Source organism: Leptinotarsa decemlineata, unplaced genomic scaffold (assembly GCF_025532065.1).
Source record: "Leptinotarsa decemlineata unplaced genomic scaffold, Ldec_3_MD MMD2_tig00026314_RagTag_RagTag, whole genome shotgun sequence".
In the NCBI taxonomy this organism is placed as follows: domain Eukaryota; kingdom Metazoa; phylum Arthropoda; class Insecta; order Coleoptera; family Chrysomelidae; genus Leptinotarsa; species Leptinotarsa decemlineata.
In genome coordinates, this window is record NW_027412684.1 from 10812319 (window position 1) to 10833847 (window position 21529).

Here is a 21529-nt window from a genome sequence, read left to right on the forward strand (position 1 = left end):
TTCATGTAGTATTTTTTACTAGAATAGTGTATTTCTACAAATTTTAAACAAAACAATAACATTTTTAAGAATATAACCTGCCACCTTCAACAAAAAATATTTTCAAGCAAAATAATCGCAGTGAAATTAATGCCGAGTACCACATCAATATGTGGTGTGGTTTCCTCGTGCATTAATAACAGCTTGACATCTGTTGGACATTTATTTATTTATTACAATAAATTACAATTACAATAAGTTATAAGATAAAAACAAGAAATTTGGTATTATCTGATGATGCAATATCATATTTGCTGTGATGGTTTGTCGAGTTGCAGAAAGTTATAGTGAATCGCACCAGACGCTGACCATCATACAGTAACCATGGTCTTTTTTTGGTGGGTTTTCGTCTTTGGGAAGGGCCGGGGTGGCTCATCGATGTCCAACTACTGTTCTGAACGTCTCTTGTTGATAGAAGATCCACTTTTCATCACACGTGGCGATCCGATCAAAAAAAAGATCGTTTTGGTTGCGCAAAAGTAAATGACAGACTTCGAAAGGGGAAAATGTCTGTCGATCGTTCAAATCGTGGGTCACCCAATTTTAGAGCGTATTAATCCAATTAATCCAATACGTTTCAAATCATCAAAACCCGCATTTCAATAAGAACTATAATCGACAAGTTTATGTGTACAAATTCAATAATTTGTTCCTCATGATTATTTCATTCACTTCAAAAAAGGATTTTTATTCCAATTTCGATATTTTTTATAAGGAACCTCCAAGAAAATTTTGTGATTATTCGAAACGATGAATGAATCATCATCGACTGTTTCTAAAGGTATGAATTTTCAGATCGTTGATTGTTCTTTAATCTTATGAAATAATTTATGATGAATTGTATTGCCTATTGCGACTAACTACCTGTTGAACAATAAAAGAATAATAAAAGTGAATGTAATAATGAAATATATATTCATTCCATTAATTATATGTAGACTCTTTTTAATTGATTCAATAAGAAATATTTATATAAACAGGTGAATGCAAAAATACAAAAAAGTGTGCATACAAACAGGTAATAATGATGGAAATCTATAAATAAATTATTATGATATATGAGTGATTATTTGAACTATAATAATATTCGTACCGTTACTACTCAATTGTTTTTCCAGTTACCAAAAGATAGTTCCATTAGTATAGTCTATCCACTCCCAATTGGAACGGCAATAAAAATAGGAGCACTACGAGATTTGATAGCACTAAACGTGCTGTCAAATGTAGTTGAAGAATAAAGGCTCGGCTAGCTGGACTGTCTGAATACTAATTATTTGGCCGTTTCACAATATTTCTTTATCAGTGCCGTGTGTTCGTGGGGTTAGGTGAGGTAGTGAGTGGTTTTGCAAACCCATTTTTGAAAACTTTTTCTAGAGATCAATTACCCTAACACCAAACTGATATTTTTGCACTCGGCGCGCGTTTCGCTAACAAGGGCAGCATCTTCAGGAGAATCAAATTGATACTGAATCTGACGACAAGGATTAGCTGTTGATATACCTAAAGTTTTTTGGTCCGATGTGGACTTTGTTTATTGAATGATGATTATCCTAATTGATTTTTCCGTAATTAACTAGTGGAACCACTACCTGCAAATTAATTTGTCAACAATAGATTAAAAAGCGGACAAATTAATTTGCAAGAAGTGGTTCCACTAGTTAATTACCAAAAAGTCAATTAGGATAATCATCATTTAACAAACAAAGTCCTCATCGGATCAAAAAAATTTAGGTATATAAATAGCTAACCCTTGTCGTTAGATTCAGTATCAATTTGCTCCTCCTGAAGATGCTAACCTTGTTAGCGAAACGCGCGACAAGTGCAAAAATATCAATTTGGTGTTAGGGTAATTGATCTTTAGAAAAAGTTTTCAACTTTTACACAAAAGATTCCAATCTCATCGTTTCAACAGATTTTTGTGAAGTAGGTAATAGTGATGTGTGGAAGAACTGTGTGGCCCACGTTATAAAAGAAGAGAACAAATATTATGTGCAAAGTTCCATAAATCCGATCGTTATTCAACCCGATGATGATTCCACCTCATCCGGATATAGCGAAGAAGCATTTTGATTTTTCTAGCAATTTTGTTGGCCTCTATTATTTTGTAAATATATGTTTGACGAGAATTCGGTGTGATTATTTGTGTTTTCATTGTATTTTAGAGTTTTCGACTCGGAAATCAACTACCTTAAATTCAGAGATAACTTTTTCATAGGGTGATCAATTGCTATGATTGTAAGAATAAGTAACTGAAAAACTACCACTAAAAAATGATATGCCGACGCCTATGTCGAGGCGGGAATTATTTCTCTGTGCTGTGAATGTACGAGCTACGTACATTCGACAGGCGATTTTTTATTTATTTGTGTTGGCACACTCGTGGCATGTTTAATTTGTAGGTGAGCGACATAACAGTTGGAAGTGTTTTGTTATTTACCATCGAAAAAAATTAATCAAAGAATTTGCATCAAATTTTGAATAAAAAATTGAATTAAGTGCTCAAAACACTTGAAATGTTAACAGGGGCATACGGTGATTGTACTCTGAGTCAGAAAAATGTTTACAATTGCCCGAGAAGACGTGAATGATGACGCTCGTCTTGGATGCCCCAGGACATAAACAACCAATGAAAATTTTGACAAAGTAAAGAAAATTGTTATGCAGAATCCTCTAATCATTATAAGAGAACATACTCAGGATGTCGGCTCACCGTTTGTCTCATGCCATGTAATGATATGAAAAGATAACTTCAAATTATAAGAGGTTGACAATCGTTTATTTGAAAGTGATTTACAATGTTTTATGGCGGATTTTACTGTTTCGAACTTCCATTGTCAGATATGATATAGTATGATCTGAAATCTCTGAAGGAACAAATAAAATTAGATAGCTGAAATATCAATTATATTAAGCAATGAAACGTGAAATGAGAATACGATAAAATGAATAAAATAATCAAGATACAATATGAAAAAGACCACGGTGTAAAATATCGAAAAAATAAAATAAAGAACGAAAATAAGCAAAAAATGAAAAATCAGAAATATTTTAAAAAGATTTGAAGCCAAGTTATTTCACGATGTTTCGATTGTTGGAAACCACATTCGTCTTCAGGCGATGACTGGGCTATTTCTCCGAGAACTATTTATAGTTCATTCGAGCGAGATAAGTGGAAGTGCTTGTGAAGTAATTTGGTTTGAAATCTTTTTTGAGTTTTTAATTTTTGACTCATTTCAATCTTTATTCTTTTTATTTAGTTTTTCATTGTTTTTATTTTTTATTTTTATTAGTTCATTTTTACTCTGTAGTTTGTTCCATCTTTTATCTTGATTACTTTATTGGCGTGAAAGAAAGTTTTTGGCTTTTTACTAATCCAAAAACTTTCTTTCCCAAAAAGTATTTACACCTAAAAATATTTTCAATTTTATTCGTATTATTGTACTTTCATTTCACGTTTTATTGCTTGATATACCTGATATTTCAGCCATTCATTCTGATTTTATTGGTAATTTCATAGATTTCGATTCACATCAGAATCATGGAAGTCCGAACTAGTAAAATTCAGGTCGACAATCCACAGTAGTCCAGAACATTCCACAGTATTTGACAATGTTCAGGGATATTCAGAATGTTTCCGTATAATTTTATAAAAAAAAAGTCTGTTCCTTTCAAAAAAATGTGCAGAACAGTTGCTTATAAGTTTTCTGAAGCTTCAATAGTGTCGGTAATAAGGTCGAATATGGAAAAGTCTGGTTTTAAATTATTATTAGTGGCATGGGTTGGTTTCTCTCGATTGGATTACCTCATTTCCTCTTCTATTTAGAGGCAATAGAAATTAAAAACATAGGGATAATTTCAATAGAAGAAAGAGACAATGAACATCAATAAAATCTGGCTACCTGTCCTTACAGGTACACAAATAAAGTCAAATAATCCAATTAAGAGGAACCAATCCACGCCCACAATCAATAATATTAAACCAGATTCAAACCACCCTTGTAGTTTCCGCGTTCAGAACGGAAACAACAACTCAATCACCAATTTGGGCACTGCGACCGTTACCACATCGCCTTTGATAATGTCTACCGCATTAGTAGACGAAACGTCAAGATTAAAAACCCGTAGACCACGGCGAAAAAATCCGGAAAATAGCTTTCACAATGCATCATGAGTTATATCATCAGAATCCTGAAACATTTTTTTAAAGAAAGACATAAGTGAAAGATATGAAACACACATCTCAAAATGAAAAAGATGTTTTTCACGCTATCCTTTCGAATTGTCACTTTCATGGGACATGGGAACCTATAGTTTGATAACAATATGTCGAAAGTTCATAAATGACTACAATGAGGTTGTAAAAAGTGTTCTCTAAAATCAGTAATGGACTTGTGATGCACTATTTGAAACCTTTAGTGCAGCAATGGTTATTACTGAAGTTCAAACCGTTATTTTCGACACGTTTTTCGATCACCAAGTGATCATCTTCAAGAGAAATATCAAACTCAGCTTGATTGAAACACGTGTCGAGGTGTTAACATAACGGTTTGGTGTTGGGAAAAATCCCCAGTAATATTCATCAGTAATGGAGTTGAATAAAGGTGATTTTATTGGAAATGATTTGTGTTTTTGAATTCAAAATTCATGATAATAAATATAAAAGTTGTCATAAATTCAACAAAATATTTTTTTGCAGACCCAGGTATCCGTTGACAGTAATGCATCCACTTGCTCAACCCCGTCTACCCCTACTAGTCCCATTGACTTCGAGATCAGAATTGCCACAGATGAAGACAGAGAACAGGTTTGTATTTTGAATAAAATCATACAATGTAAAGTTGGTAGATATGTAACTGAAATTTTTATATAATTGTCGACTGATAATTCAGGTGAGTCTGTAGGTATATCTGTGTGGCATGAAATTCCTTTTACTGAATGCTCTACTGGATCAGATATTATAGATAGATAAACGCTTAGCTGAAGTCCTGGGTCTGCGACTGAAAACACCCGCACCAGGACAAAGATATCAACCTGCCTAGGAACGTATGCGACTGTATTTCAAGGGGAGAGATTGGAAGAATCTAATCTCTTACACAAGTCAATAAAAATATTTTCGGACAGTCAAACGGCGTTGGAAGCTCTTGGCTCCTATCGAGCAACGTGTAAATTGGTAGCAAATTGCCAAAAATGACTCTACTCGATGTAAAGACTAAACAGATTGTCTCTGGTCTGGATTCCTGGCCATACTGGTCTGGAAGGCAATGATGCTGCTGATTCTCCTGCAAACGAGGGTGCTGCAAGCAGCTTCATCGAACCAGAAGGTGTCATCAGCATCGCTTTAGGTTCTGCCAAACAAAGATTGAATACCTGGATGGCAAAAAGATTTCTAGACTTCTGGCAGAATCTTACAGGATTGGCTCACTGCTGACGCAATTTCCGGTACATATCGTCGATTTCCTCACCAGCTCCTGACCACCACACAGTAACCATGGTCATTTTTTGATGGGTTTTCGCCTTTGAGAAGTGCCTGGGTAGCTCATCGGTGTCTAACCACTGTCCTGAACGTCTCCTGTTGTCGTAGAGAATCTACTTCTCATCACACGTGACGATCCGGTTCATGAAGTGATCATTTTGGTTGCGCAAAAGCAAAGAAGAACAGATCTCGAACCATGATAATTTCTGTAGATCGTGGCGCAAGCTCGAAAAGTGAAACACCCGAAAATCGCTTAACAATATAATATCGTAGAAAGCTGAAAAGAGGCAAAAAATTAAAATTTTGATAAAGATGAACAGTATAATTATAAAGAGCTATTCAAATTCGTTTCTGTGCATGGGGATCTCGTAAACGATAAGAGATAGAGTGTCGGTTAAATCGTGGCAAAGTTGCGTATTTTAGAGATATACAGAAAAAACCAAAAAATTGTTGATTATTTTTTTGCCTATATCTTCTTTAATCGCAGACATATTGAAAATATGTCCACATTTTGCTATTGGCACTCGATGTAGGCTATCAGAATATGTCCATGAATCTTTCATATAGAATAGAATAAAATAGAATATTTATTTCGCACAAGAGACGAATTACAAAATTTGTATAGTACAAGTCAAAAGGAATAGTGTACATTTTCATCCCATTACATCGGGAAGTGATTTGTTAAAAACATTAAAAGGATTACGAACAATATATAACATATTGCTAGAGACAGTTATCTCTTGAAAGTGCCCTCATCCACATCTTCCAAACCATATGGTTCAGCTGCAATAAGCATTTGTTTTAGTTTGTGTTTAAATACATTGTGCACTTTAATGTCTTTTATGTTTTCAGGAAGTAAGTTGTAAAGTTTTATACATTTATAAAAGCAGCCTTTTTCTAGGAGTGTAGTTTTATGTTGAGGGTAGCAGAATATATTCTTATTTCTCGTGTAATGCGAGTTGTCATTTCCATAAGGTATAAATAGTGATTTATTTTTGAAGACATAGTTCAGACACTCAAACACATATACATCTGTTAGAGTGAGAAGGTTCAGATTTTTGAAATATCCTCTACAAGATTAATTCACTCTTAGTCCAGCTAGAATTCTAATTGCTCTCTTTTGGATTCTAAAGACCTCTTCATTGTGTGTGCCGCCCCAGAATATAATTCCGTAGCACACATGATGGAGTGAAAATGACCGTAATATGCCGTTCGTAGGGTAGTCTGATTGACGACTTTTTGGAGTTTCTTCAGAGAGTAGCAAACTCTACTAAGCTTACCGCAGTTGAATGTGTTTCCTCCAGCACATGTGTCTATCAATGATGATCCCCAGGAATTTGGTGGAGTCAACAAAAGAGATTTGCGTGTTATCGAATTCGATATGTGCTGGAAAATCTCGTGTATTTCGACTATGCTTAAAAAGTATGCAGTTTGTTTTTTCAGTGTTTAGTATTAGTGACTTTTTTTGGAACCAATCTGATAGTAGGAGTACAATGTTATTTGTTTTTTGAGTCAATTCTTGATAGTTTTTTCCAGCAATTAGAACGTTTGTGTCATCGGCATAATTTGTTAATATAACGGATTTATCATGGACTATATATGGTAGATCGTTTACATATAAAATGAACAGTATTGGTCCTAATATACTGCCCTGTGGCACTCCCCTTGATATTAAAGCAGTTTCTGAGAGGTGATCTAATGAATTGTCCTTTATGCATACCCTCTGGGTGCGACCTGTGAGGCAGGATCTAAACCAATCCTGTGCAGGGCCACGTATACCCATTTTCTTCAATTTCTGTAGCAGAATGGCATGGCACACACAATCAAAAGCCTTTGATAGATCCAAAAAAACACCAAGTGCCATTGAATCATTATTAAGCAATGATAGAATCTTCTCAACAAAACTGAATATTGCTGTGGTTGTCGACTTACTTTTTTGAAATCCTCTCAGCAAACGTAGGACGGGTTGTAGAATGGTGTTATCGAAATAACTTGTCACTGAACCCGGATAAATGTAAGGTCATGTCCTACAGTTTGAAAACGAATATTTTGATTTTTGATTATTCAATAGAAAACGTTTCCCCTGTGAGACCAGAAACATTTACTGATCTTGGCGTCACATTTGACACTGCACTATCATTTAATATGCATATCGATAATGTTGTAACCTCCTCCTGTCGTTCGTACGGATTAATTGCATGTAACAGTAGTGATTTCAAAGAAACTTCGACCTTGAAAACTTTATTCTATGCTTTCATAAGATCAAAGTTAGAATTCGCGTCAGTTGTGTGGAGCCTCTTTTATCAATATCACATTGATAGAATAGAATCAATTCAACGACGATTTTTAAAACTGCTAAGGCTAAAAATCGATGGCATTTATCCTCAAATAGGAACAACCCACTCTGAATTGCTACAAAAGCATAACTTTTGCAGTCTCTAAAAAAGGCTTGAATATTATAGTATTGCACTAACCTATAAAATTATCAAAAGCATAGTTGACTGCCCAACATTACTGGAAAAGTTTAATATTTGCATTCCTAGAATCTGTTCCAGACACCCGAGTACTTTCTAAATTTTTTTTTCATTAACTGACTTTTATTTACAAAAATGAGAAGTTGAAAAAAAATACAGAATTGAAGAAACTAAAAGTTAAACTTTCTCTCTGTTATCTTAAAGGCGCGATTTTGTTCCATCCTTTACATAAAAGAGGACGTATGCTTCTCCACTCACAAGCGACTTTGGTGAAATTGGTGACACGTGTGAATCGTTGTATTTGTGCCACGCGCTAGTATACGGGTGTCTGCAGTATGCTGTATAATGTCCTCTGTTAGTAGTCCCACTGTGATTTAAAAGTGCATATAGATTATAACAAGTAGCCACATTTTCTCCTGCAAAATTGTCCATATCCAATCCTTCTAGAGGAAATTCGATGACATCATTCAATTTGCCTCTACTTTCCGTTGGAGAGAATCTTTTTAAATGTATTACTAAAATATACGGGAACTTGTGGATTGATAGGGACTTTATGCATTTTCTCCTTTCCTTGCATTTCGAACACGTCGGTTTTTCAATTCCATCCAAAGTTTATTTTCTTATAAACGAATCCAAGCATTGCCACAAAACCAACTGGTCGGTTCTTTGTGGTATGGAGAGAGACAAATCCCAGAAAGGATCAAATGTTACTGAAGAGTATCCACAGTGTGTGCATTTCATCGTGGATTTCAATTGGCCAACGAAATTATCTACAATCTTAGAGTTATGCATCCTCAAATATGTGAGCCATGACTCTTGTGCATTTCCGCTGTCGCTCAATTCTTCGTCAATCTCCGTTAAGATTGGTTTAGGTTTCTCATTAATTATATTAACCTCTTCATGTAATCCTTCTAAAAGATAACGGAGAAACTCCTGGCGTCTTGATGGGAATTACCTATGAATCGAGGAGCAAAACTTTGAATCTGATTTTTTAAGGAGGCTGTATTTACTACTTTATCAAATGAATCTTCTGACCACACCTCCTTGATGACTTCTGCAAACGATTTTATTAAAGCACCCTTCATACTAGAAATATTAGTATTGATATCTTTCATGAATTCATCCTTTTTCAAATATTCCAATAACCATCTCGTATTTGATAAACATTGATTTACGCTGTTCACGAAACAGGTGTTACCAATATTTTTTAAACCGTTTAACCCAAAGGTTTTGACTGAAGAATTTATAACTGAACAATCCGAAATATCTTTGAAACCCATTTGAGAATTTTGCTGAGAGAAAGTATTTTTTCCATTTGCTTTTATTTTAATTTCATGAAGTGGTTTCTCATTACCTCTCTTTTCTTTATAAAATTGGTTTTCAGGAAACAAGTAAATTCCATCAAGTTTTTTGGAATCAGGGAGAGTACCGAAAAACGAAGCTGCATTTCCTCTTTGGATGGCAATACTAATTTTCTGAATGAGAAAAGATGTGGCTCTTGATTCGTGGGTTTCATCGGTTACCTTTTTTCCAATTTCATTGATAAAAGATAAGGCTTCAGGGCCAAAAACACCAAAGGTTTCAATAGCTATTGGGCGAAAGATATAATTATTTCCCAAATTCTGATATTTCCGTAGTTTGGAACTTTCTCCTAAAGAAGCAGCAGCACCGGCTTTCGCAGAAGTAGCAGGAAGATGGCAAGTTGCTAATGTATCTACACAAGTAAAGTCCCAAACAATAGATTTACCATTTTTCCATGGAAAATAAAAACATCTCGCACAAATGTTCTGGAGAATTCTCCGATCTATACCGTGTGTAAAGTGACAAATTCTATTAGCGATAATTTAGATATATTTAGTTGCAAATTGTCAAATATAAAATCCCACTTTCTAAAATAATTCTTCTTCACCTATAGTAAATATAAAATGTGTAGTCTTCATAGTCACTTGTTTGTAATGTTTGTAGTGTTTGTAGACTTTACAGTCACTTGTTTGTGATGTATTTATTATACTCTGTTATTTCCTGCTATGTCCTGTCCGTCAATTTTTAGAAAATAATATTTTTGATTTCCTACTTCTCTATCTTCCTACAAAATATGTGCGAAACTTCCGGAGGAGAAAGAAAGCAATTGAGTTCGAAATAAACTCTCATCAAAGATATTTAGATTAAGCGTAACAATACTTTCAGAAGTGAAAATTGAATTATTCGAAAGGAAAAGTGCTTGCGAAACAACTACAATATATGAAAGAGTAACGATATCAAATTTCACATTTCATCCTCAATGGTGTACTTCGAAGTTTCAGAAAAAGGCATCTACTCATCTGATAGTGCTGAAAAACAAATTTGAACTACTCGATCAATACTGAAGATGTATGTATCCTCCAAAACCTCTATGTTTAAAATATATCTGAATAATCTGGTTTTTCCGAAAATGTTTATTCTTCAATTTCGTCATCAATCTGTCTTTTTGAACTCATGTTGAAGAAAAAAATCCTTTTGTGTTTTTCAATAGCGCACGAGATCCTTGCATCGCATTTTTTATCAATATGAAAATATGGATTCTCACACTTAAATTTTGAAATTCTGAGACTCAAAATCCAGTTTCGATGTTATCAAAACAATTAATGAAAGTATAACATGCACCATTGATGGACATACATGTTGATTCAAAAACAACAATGGAGAGCAATTTATTATTTGTATTTATAGTATTAAGTACTTGTGATTTCTTCTATATATTATGTACAAAAATTTTTTTATGCAGAATCTGGCTGTGAAACGTATTTTGATTTGTATTAGTTTGTAGGAAATAACAGTATGAACAATAAATATAAGCAGTACGTCAATGCTAAATCAATATTTTTTGTATACCAAATTGTAGTATTTTGGTACATCGACTAACCCTCGAAAGTGGGGTAAAAATCACATTTTCAACAACTGATATATGGGGATAGTTTTATTGAAATTGAGACACTATGTATACTGATATTATGAATGTGAAAATTGTGAGGATGGATAAATTATGTATGTATGTCTGTGGCTCTTTCACGCCTAAACGACTGAACGGATTTAGATGAAACTTCATATAAATACAGATTATATATCAGCAATTTTAGCGGCTAAGAATAAAGATGTAGACGACCTAAACTACATAATTCAGAATGATATCATTGGAACAGTGCATTCATTCAAATCAATTGACTGTGTAACAAACGAAGATGAAGCTACCAACTATCCAATTGAATTTTTAAACTCCTTGGATGTGCCTGGCTTACCACCGCAACGCCTGAAGGTTGGCTCCATAGTAATCATGCTTCGAAATATAAACCCACCAAAACTTAGCAATAGTACACTTTGGTGGTGGGTAAATTGATGAATAATGTGATTTACGCGACGACACTCAAAGGAAAATTCGAAGGTGAGGAAGTTCTCAGTCCGAGGATCCCGATGATTCCAACCGATATGCCGTTTGAGTTTAAAAGACTTCAATTTCCAATTCGTCTTGCATTCGCCATGATCATTAATAAATCACAAGGCCTATCCTTTAAAGTTTGTGGTCTGAATCTGAAAAATCAATGTTTTTCACATGGTCAATTATACAGAGTGGCCCAACGAAAAGCACGCACCTTGCTTTTCTCCTTTTTTTGTAACTTAACGCAAAAATGCTCGAACAGGTCAATTTTGCTTTTGAGGGGGACACATTTTAGATATATTTTTCTACCTGTGCCTTCAACCTCCTGGCAAGGGTGAGTAACAACCCTAAAATTTTAAATAGAAAGTGGGGTCGAGTGATATATCATTTGAAAGGGCACAAAATTATCTTTCCAATGATACCTACTTTGTTGTATTTCACTCAAACATGTAGGTATTATGAAGAAAAACAACTACAACCCAGTACTTGACAATGTGTAATTGACTTAGTAGAATCCTACTTCAGCAAGTGCTGAAAATGTGACCCATTTGCTTCCATACAATAATACAGATTTTGTTCAAATCTGTTCCTAACATTCTGTAGCATATCAGTTGTTATACTTCTTCAATCTGCTGTAATTTGTTGGCGAAGATCTTCTATGGACTCGGGCTGCGTAGCAAAACATTCATTTTTCAAGTGTCCCCAAAAGAAAAAGTCTAAAGGCGATAAATCAGGTGACCTGGCAGGCCATTCGATGGGGCCTCTCCTTCCAATCCACCGTCCAGGAAACCGGTCATCTAAAAACTCTCTTACCGGAGCAACATAGTGAGGAGGTGCTCCATCTTGCTGGAAATAAAGCCGATCATCATTATGATTTTGGTCATTTTCAATTATTTCTGTTATGAGAGGATCAATTGTATCTTCAAGCATGTTGAGGTAGACCTCACCAGTTAAATTCCCAGGAATAAAAAGTGGCCCTACGATATGACTACCTAATATGCCACACCAGACATTGATTTTTTGAGGGTACTGGGTATGGACCTCTCGGAATAAGTGTGGGTTACTGTCATCCCAGTAACGGCAATTATGCCTATCACAGCTCCATTAAAAAAAAATGTACTCTCATCGGAAAAGCACGTGTTGAATGATAGGTGCGGATCATCAATTAGTAGCTGGCTCAGTTGTTCACAAAAATGCAGCCTTCTATCAGGATCATCTTCATTGAGTTCCTGTACTAATTTAATTTTGTACGGATGAAATTTATAGGCTTTTAATATCCGTATTATGGACGAACGGGAGACACCTGAGGCTGCAGCAAGCTGACGGGTACTTTGAGTATGATCCAATTCAACATATCCCAAAACAGCGACTTCCACTGCTTCATTTCTGATCGGTTTCCGTGGTTGGTGTTTCACATTACGTACAGATCCGGTATCGACAAACTTTTGGACTAACTTGGCAACGTACGAATCATTCACAGTTTTCCCGAGATGACTGTTATTAAAGAGGCGAGCAGTAAGTCTAGCACAACTATTGTGTTAATAATAAAGTTTAACAATTTCAACTCGTTCAGGAATGGAATAAACCAATTTTACAGTAAAGCAACCGAACTGAATCAATGAACGTTTACCTAAATTTTTTTTGTACACTTATCTGCTGTTGTTATTTGAACCAAAAAACCCACCAGAGAAATTGAGGAATGTAGTAGTGATAAAAATGCCATTTTTCCGCATTTTGCTTAACACCAAAAATATCGAGTAAATGTTCTTGCTTTTTTTATAACCATTCAAGTAAATAGGGTTGTTACTCACCCTCGCCAGGAGGTTGAAGGCACAAGTAGAAAGATACATCTAAAATGTGTCCCCCTCAAAAGCAAAATTGATCTGTCCGAGCATTTTTGCGTTAAGTTACAAAAAAGGAGAAAAGCAAGGTGCATACTTTTCGTTGGACCACTCGATATGTGGCATGTTCACGGGCGGAAGACCATCTGCGTTGTTTATACTTGCGCCTGATAATAAAACAAAAAATTTCGTGTACCACAAGGTACTTAACTGAAGAGTGCAACCTAATAAAGAATAATTGAAATACTTGATTAATAAAAAAATTAAATTAATAAAATAAAAAATGTGCTTTTTTATTGCATCTAAGGCGGAACGAAGTTTGCAGGGTCAGTATAACGATAAGTATTGAGTCGATAAAATTCTTGCTCCCTGAAAGCTATCTTGACGTGCGCTGCCTATACCGTTAGAGTTACATGCAGATAATATGTAGTAAGATTGTTAATCTTGAATAGTTCCAAATAAAAGTATGCGATAGCATATATCTATTTCTTATGTGAGAGCCACTATAAGCAGAATATTGAGCCAAAAATACAATTAAATTGGATATTTTTTATTCCAATGCACATTTAACAATATCTGTCAAATTCTTATAAAAATTGATAGAATTGTCGTTTTAAGTATTTAATATAGATAAACTTTGTTTTTTACACTAAGTAATTTGGACGAATCGTCTAAAATTTCTCATGATAAGATTAACTTGACGCAACGCAGTAAGCTATTATGCGTCGCGTCTACTGTAAGACGATGGGGGACGATGCGCGGCGGTCTAAGCAATGAAGCGCCATCGCTGAGAACGCGACCCGAACTCCGGGAGACGCGTGAGGGCAGACGTCGTTGACGGTTGTGTTAGTTTTGCGAATTTCTTTATAGATAACATAATTCAATTCTCGAAGCTATTCATCATTTAGTGCAGTTGACACATTTTTTTAGTTACGGTCTTTTTAAAGTGAAAATATAAATTACTAGCTGTGGCCCGCTCTTATATCAACGTATAGCCGAAGCTACTGAACCTAGAATCTTGAAATATGCAGGTAGGTTCTTTGTATAGCGTAAATGAGCATCAAAAAAATCAGGAATTTCCACTCCCAAGGGGGAAAAAATACAAAGATTGTATTGAATTTCGTCAGTTTTGAAGTTGGAAACTTGAAGTTTTGGGTTAATAAAAAATATCGTAGCTATTTGTTGAAAATAGTCTGCCACGAAACTTAATGTAACAAACCAAATTCTACGCGGGAGATGTCGCTGGCAACAACTGGCATTATAATAATTCCCTTCCCTCTATTTTTTCACTGTTCTCAAGCCTCTTCTCATATTTCAAAGAGATCTATTCTATATTTTTCCTTTTTTAGAATATTCCGCTTTCGTCCTGCATTTTTTCCAAATTCGCTTCTTGATTTATTTATTTATAAATCCAAAATTTTTGCAGAGGAGTTTTCTTAGATGTGTTTTATTGGTTTTTACCAAAAAAAATCATTTGGAGTTCTGCATTGACTTTCTACTTTATATTCTTCATTATATAGCAATGAAAAAATAAAGATCATAAATGAATTTACCTGAATTAAAAACTCATCACTATTTTCTCTTGCCAGATTCAGATCAACATTAAAGTATTGTCAAAATTTTGTTGGGAATTCTCAAAATTACAAATAAATAACTAAAGCTGGTGCGTGGATAATATCGATAAAACTATTGCTATGTGAAAAAATATAACGTGGAAAGCTGAAAATAAATTAAAGTAGAATATACTAGTTCTTCATATGTATCTATATGTATAAATATCACAAACTGAACTAATAAAAGACCTAACCAGTAAATCTGCTTTACAAGTTGTCGTGAAAAATGAATACATAACCTTGGCAGATGAAAATTGTTCTTAGCAAATTGGCAAAGTTTATGTTTAGATTAATTCTACGGAATTATAACCAACCTGTAATGAATTCGTTTAATGGTTGGTGATCAAATAGAACGAAAAGGTCGTTCTGATCATATCTCCTGCTGGGATAGTATCCGTTACATGCATAAATCATATACTTGAAACACTAGCACTGAAAAAATAGTATGCCTATTATAGCGTTCTTGCATATATTTGAGCAAATTTTTATGGCATACTCCAATTAATCTTTGGATATAATAACCAAGGTTTGTTATAGAGTGTTAGATAGGTGAAATTGTTTTTTGGTTCACTCACAAAGATGATGAAATTATTTAAAATGGAGTTGTAACTTGTAAGACAACAATGCAAAGGGGAAGTCATGATAGTGGCTCATATTCGGTAGTATGTAATAATAAATTACACCGCTGATTGAATCATGAACGATTCCCTTAGGGAACTGGGCGAAACCTCAGTCTACCTCTGGTAATGCGGGGCTCTACCAGAGGTGACCAACTGTTCCCTTGCTACTCGTAGGAACACACATTAAAGAAACAACAGAAACAACAAAAACCAATCCCGAGGCTGGACAGAAGTGCTCGCCTCAATCTAAGGCGGTGGCAAGGGTTGAACAGAAATATCCACCTCAATCCATCGCTTGGAGGTGATAGCAGATCACCTCCAACAGCAAGGGCACTTTCTGTGGCGGGCGCCAAGAGCTCCGCCTTTATTCAAGGCGGAGCTGGTAAGGAATCGGCTGCCCCTGCAGGAAAGCTCCCTCACTCCCACGGAGGGAACCCCCAAGAAGGTTGAAGAAGCCGCGCAACGACAGTAATATCGCAGTACCTTCCAAAACCTTCGAAGATGCCACCTTGAGACACCTCAAGGTTGCCAAAGACAGTGTGTGTTCGGCGAGTCTTGGCCTAGACCTGCCAATATTAAGGAGATGTCTCCTAGTGACCTATTCACCTTCCTGGAAAGGACAGGATGGACGATGACCCAGGAGGACAACTCCTCGGGAGGATGTACAATGGGTCACATGTGGCCTAAGTGCTGTGAGTTTTCACTCACCCTCCCTACTCTATACCAGATACCAGATACTAGATTGCAACCTCATCGATATACATAGATATTACTGTACTGTTCAAAGACTTCATAAACCATGAAAGAAATATTTTGAAATAAATTCTTTGCGACGTATTTTCGAAAAAAGTTAGGTCCGCCAAATAGTCCCCTGCCAATTATACAAAAAAAATAGAAGCAATAAAAGTACACGCTTGTACTTTTATTGCTTGTATCGAATACAATAAATTGTATTCGATCTAGACTTCATTTTGTTACGATTACCTAAGAACGGAACCAATAACACTATTGATCAAAAGAGAGATTACATTAATGTCCATGATGGAGATTATTGAAAGATCGTTTTTTCTTTTATGTTATATTTGGAAACGATATTGTTGAAAATTTTTTCCTTCCTATTTTTGAAGAGTGGGGTGATTATTTTACCCACACCCTGTGAAGTATTTTGGACACATGGGTGTACAAAATGATACTTTAGTAGACCCTCACGAAAACATCGATTATTAACATTGTTCCTCATGACTTATACGAGTCAACGTTTACTAAATTTGTAATTTGATTGAATAGCTAGCTATTCCTTATATTTTTTGATTTTGAGAAAAAACTGTATGCACTTGTTTTTCAACCATTTTCCTTTGGGAGGATCATATTGTGCCACTTTTACCTACATTGTTGTCCAATTTAACTAACGTCGTATCTTCTACCGTTACCCAGATATCAACAGTGTGCAAATAAATTTTCACCACCCGGTATACTTCGATAGAGGTGTCAATAATGTTAACCTAAATTTTTCTAGTAATTTGTTCAATTTCAAATACTCATGTGGTTAATGACAAGTAATTTCAATGAACTCTTAATATTTTGAATATTACTGGAGTTTTTCCCAACACCAAATCGTTATTTTCAACACCTCGACACGTGTTTCGATCACCAAGAGATCATCTTCAAAGAGGAAGATTAAAACTCCAGTTTTAAGGCACCATAGGAGGCCTACTTCACAAGTCACACATTTGTGTTCCTTACCTAACTGATGATTGCAGAGTGACTCCCGATCAGGTCCTCACTAAGATAAAAATGAAACATGTTCTTTCAATCTCGAATGAAATCATTCTTCACAGAGAAATGCAGGCCTCGTTTTCTCTGGATCCTTTCCTTTTTGAACCTACACCTATCTACCCGTACCTATCTCGAAATACGTAGTTCCAACTTCAGCACTCCTTCAATTCTCCTCTCACACATATCCTGTGTACTACGCCACGCAAAGGTTACATTAAATGAAAGTGCACAAATCACTAACTCCATCCTCAACTTCTTCAAATAGCAACATGTTATATTTCCCTTCGTTCCGAATAATCACTTCAACAGATGAATATATGAGAATAATTCATAATTTTATGCAAACATCATTCTATAACACTAATCTCGAATCTTTACAGATTCGCGAATTCCTCCAAAATTTCTTCTACAAAGACGAGCCTCTCAACTCCTTCCTTCAACTGATCAACGAAGACAACCCCAGATGTCTAGATCTAGAAAAGTTCACCCTAAAAGACCTGAACAACGGCCTCAACCTACTGGCTATTCACGACAAAAAGCTGATTGGTGTCTGCCTAAACGGCCTCATGGAGAGGGGAAAAGCTGAGGAGGAATTTGTGTGCAAGGACGAGAAGTTCAGCAAGATCGTGCAGTTGCTTGAACATGTCGCTGAAGAGTCTGATCCCTTCAAAAAGTATCCAGGAATCGACAAAGCCGTCACCGTGAAGATTCTCTCTGTGGATGGGTCATACAGAGGGAAGGGGATTGCCAAAGATCTTATGGCAAGAACTAGGTGGGTAAGGATTATTGTATAATGGTTGGGGTTTTCAGCTGAATTTTGTGAAACTATATAAATATTGTAGGATTCATGTGGCGGGTGAATTAATTTCTGAAGTATGTTTTTTGGGGAGATTTCTTCCAAAGTTGAAAATTATTGGTTTTCGACTCAAAAAAAAGTGACCAGAACTATGTCAATTAGTTAGAAACATCTCGGAAGAAGACCCACATCAGCGGTCCACACTTTACTTCCGCGGGTGCATAAACTAATGCTCAGGGGTATCCATTAACAAGATCAAAGAATTCGACCTTCCAAGCATCTGATCCATTTTCTCAGTTTAGGGGAATTTACGGTAAATATTCGTTTTGAGGGCACCCGGCGATTTTGAAAAAATGTTGAGTGTACTTACATATTTTGATGCGTAGATTACGAATCCAAAAGAAAAAAGCGGCGCTCTCCCTTATTTACATAGTTACGGCCCTTCAAAGTTCTGAAAAGGGCAACTTTTCAGCCTTCTTTTCCACAAGAAAAGCTAATTAAAAACACAGGCATTTATTCACTAAGGCCATTTTTACAACTTATTCCTCCTTCCTTGACACTTTTCACTTCAACAATCAACATGTTTCCAATAAAAATGTTAAAAAATGTACGGAGCTGCTTTTTGGTTATATATCTCTGCATTTTACGTTTTTAAGGTTAATGGCATAGTTGGTACGACTGATGCTGTCAATATTCCTAAATCTATACGGTGCCTAATGTTTTTTGCCTTCATTCTTCAGATCGTAAATTGGTTTTTTGTGGTGTATTAAGATAAGATGAATATTTGAAATAGTAGGCGGCGGCAAATACCAACCTTTTTTTAAGAAATGTCACTAGTAAGTAACCTAGAAATAGAAGAATGTCACCAGAATAAGCATTCGTTTTTTCAATTAAGTTTTTTAAAAGAAAAATGTTGACTGTTGAAATGAAAAGTGTCAAGTAAGAAGGAATAATGTGTAAAGGTGACCCAGTGAATAAATGCTTGGATTTTTCAATAGTTTATCTTGTGAAAAAAAAGGCTGAAAAGTTGCCCGTTTCTGAACTTTAAGGGTCCGTAACTTTGTAAATAAGGGAGAGCGCCACTTTTTTTTGTCGGATTCGTATTCTACGCATCAAAATACGTACGTACACTCAATTTTTTTTTCAAAATCACCGGGTGCCCTCAAAACGAATATCTACCGAAATGAAAAAACTCATACAAAGTCAGTTCAGTTTTGGCACTTCGAGGACATCTATCTACAATGAATCATCCCGATGGAGGATTCATCTCCATTTTCATAGTACTAGACAAGGATAGTAGATGTGTGTTTTGGGTCATTCTCTCGGTGACAGTTTCAAATTTTAATTGTGTCAATCTTCAAGCTCATACGATACTTCTTATTTACTGGTGAAACTCAATAGCATCGACACCGTCAGCACCGCCTTTGATTTCGCTCGTACATCAATATTATGTGGTGTTTTGTTAATTGTGCAAAGCCGATTTCTGCAGATCCAGAAAACAGAAGTTCACAAGTATATGTCTTCAGAGATTTCAGACTAATTTCGAAGTCACACATAGCTGGCAGCATATCATTTCGTTGATTTTCTCATGATAGGACTCTGCTATGATGGTATGGCCCAGTTGCAGAAAGTTATATTGAATCACACCAGCCGCTGACCACCATGGTCTTTCATTGGTGAGTTTTCGCCTTTGGGAAGTGCCTGGGTGGCTCATCAGTGTCCAACATTTGTCTTGAACATCTCCTGTTGTCGAAGAGGATCCACTTTTCATCACCGGTGACGATCCGAAATAACAAAGAACAGTTTTGGTTGCGCAAAAGCAGAGAACAGACGAAACAATTCATGTCGATCCTTCAAATCGTGGGCCATCCACTTTTTGAGCTTTGTGGCCTGACGACTAGTTCTTCCGTCGTGCCAGGCACCGTTTGTTATGGGTAAATCTCCACCAGGGTCTTCAAATTCTCGACCTGGATTACAGTATGGAACGAGGAATGTTCCCTGAGAAATTAAAAGTTGCAATCGTTATCCCAATCTTTAAAAAAGGAGACTCAAATAGCTATGAGAACTATAGAGGGGTAAGTCTTCTCTCAGTATATCCAAGTTGAACGAAATTAATTTTAAAAAGTCAGTCACTATCGTTTCTCCTCAAAAATGAATTACTTTCGTTTAACCAGCATGGTTTCATGCAAGATAAAAGCACGGAAACAGCTTTGTATGATTTCATAGAACATGTAGTAACAGCCTTGGATAACAAACTACAAATTTGTGGTTTGTTCATCGATTTTTCCAGAGCATTTGACTGTGTGGATCACTATGTACTAATCCAAAAAATGCATCGCTATGGGGTTCGTGGAGTTGCCCAAGATTGGATGGGGTCCTATCTAGAGAACAGGTCACAATCAGTGATAATTCAAGGTGTTCATAGTCAGTCCTTGGCCTGCAAGCAAGAAGTTCCACAGGGGTCTATACTAGGACCACTGCTTTTTCTTATTTATGTGAAAGACTTGATACAATACCTAAATAGTCTTACAAAGGTACATATAGATGCATATGCAGACGATACAAATGGTCTGGTAATACATTAACACTTGCAGAAACAACAGAATCCATATATGAGAAAATAATGAAATGGGCTGATAAAAATCATTTAGCACTAAATATCAGCAAAACAGCATTAGTCAAATTCTCATTGAAGAACACCACAGAAACTCTTAAAATATATGAAGATAGCCAACTTGAGGTGGCATCCAAACCAGAAACAGAAATGCTAGGACTAACTCTAGATCATAAGCTCAATTGGGGTCCTCATATAGATTTACTATGTGATAAACTACGAAAGAACTGTTATGCACTGAGATTTATGTCGAATCATTGTGGAAGAGAGGTTCTCCTAAATCTGTATTATGCAACTATTGGCTGTCACTTGCGCTATGGGATCTTGGATTGGGGTATGAGCTCCTCTGCTGAACGAGTATTTATTTTACAACAGCGCGCGATCAGAATAATTGCTAGTTTGGGATGGCGACACTCATGTAGAAGCTCATTCACAGAGCTGGAAATACTCACAGTTGCTGGTCTGTATATATACGAGATGTATCTCTTCGTTTATAAGAATAAAAAAAATTTGTGCAAACCAGCAAGACCATCCATACGCAACTAGAGCTAGGAGGTTGTTTCATAGCGAATCCTCACCGAACTTCCCTGTATCAGAAGAGTCACCTATACCTTGGGCCCAAATTATATAACAAGCTAGATGTTTCTATTGAGGACTCAATGAACATCTGCATATTCAAAAGACAATTGAAAAAATATCTCATTGAAAGAAACTGCTACACCTTTGACGAGTTTTAATAGTTACTCTCGATAAAAAAAAATTGTTGATTACCTTTATATATACAGTTTAGTATATGTCATGTTTTGTTATTTTATATCTCTATATATATATATATATATATATATATATATATATATATATATATATATAT

General features: G+C 35.7%; 1 protein-coding gene and 1 long non-coding RNA gene across 3 annotated transcripts in view; both read left to right on the forward strand.

Annotated features, from left to right (window-relative positions):
• AANAT1 (dopamine N acetyltransferase) overlaps window positions 1-21529 on the forward strand; it is a 196498-nt gene that overhangs the window by 163759 nt on the left and 11210 nt on the right. For both annotated transcript variants that reach the window (XM_074181679.1, XM_074181678.1), the window contains exons 2-3: window positions 4736-4843; window positions 17629-18020. In XM_074181679.1, coding sequence (XP_074037780.1) covers window positions 4736-4843; window positions 17629-18020 — 500 coding nt within the window. The remainder of the gene's footprint in view (window positions 1-4735; window positions 4844-17628; window positions 18021-21529) is intronic.
• On the forward strand, window positions 668-2210 carry LOC141485256 (uncharacterized). The gene is made up of 2 exons (XR_012467121.1): window positions 668-1364; window positions 1952-2210. It is a non-coding gene; the product is annotated as an uncharacterized lncRNA (long non-coding RNA).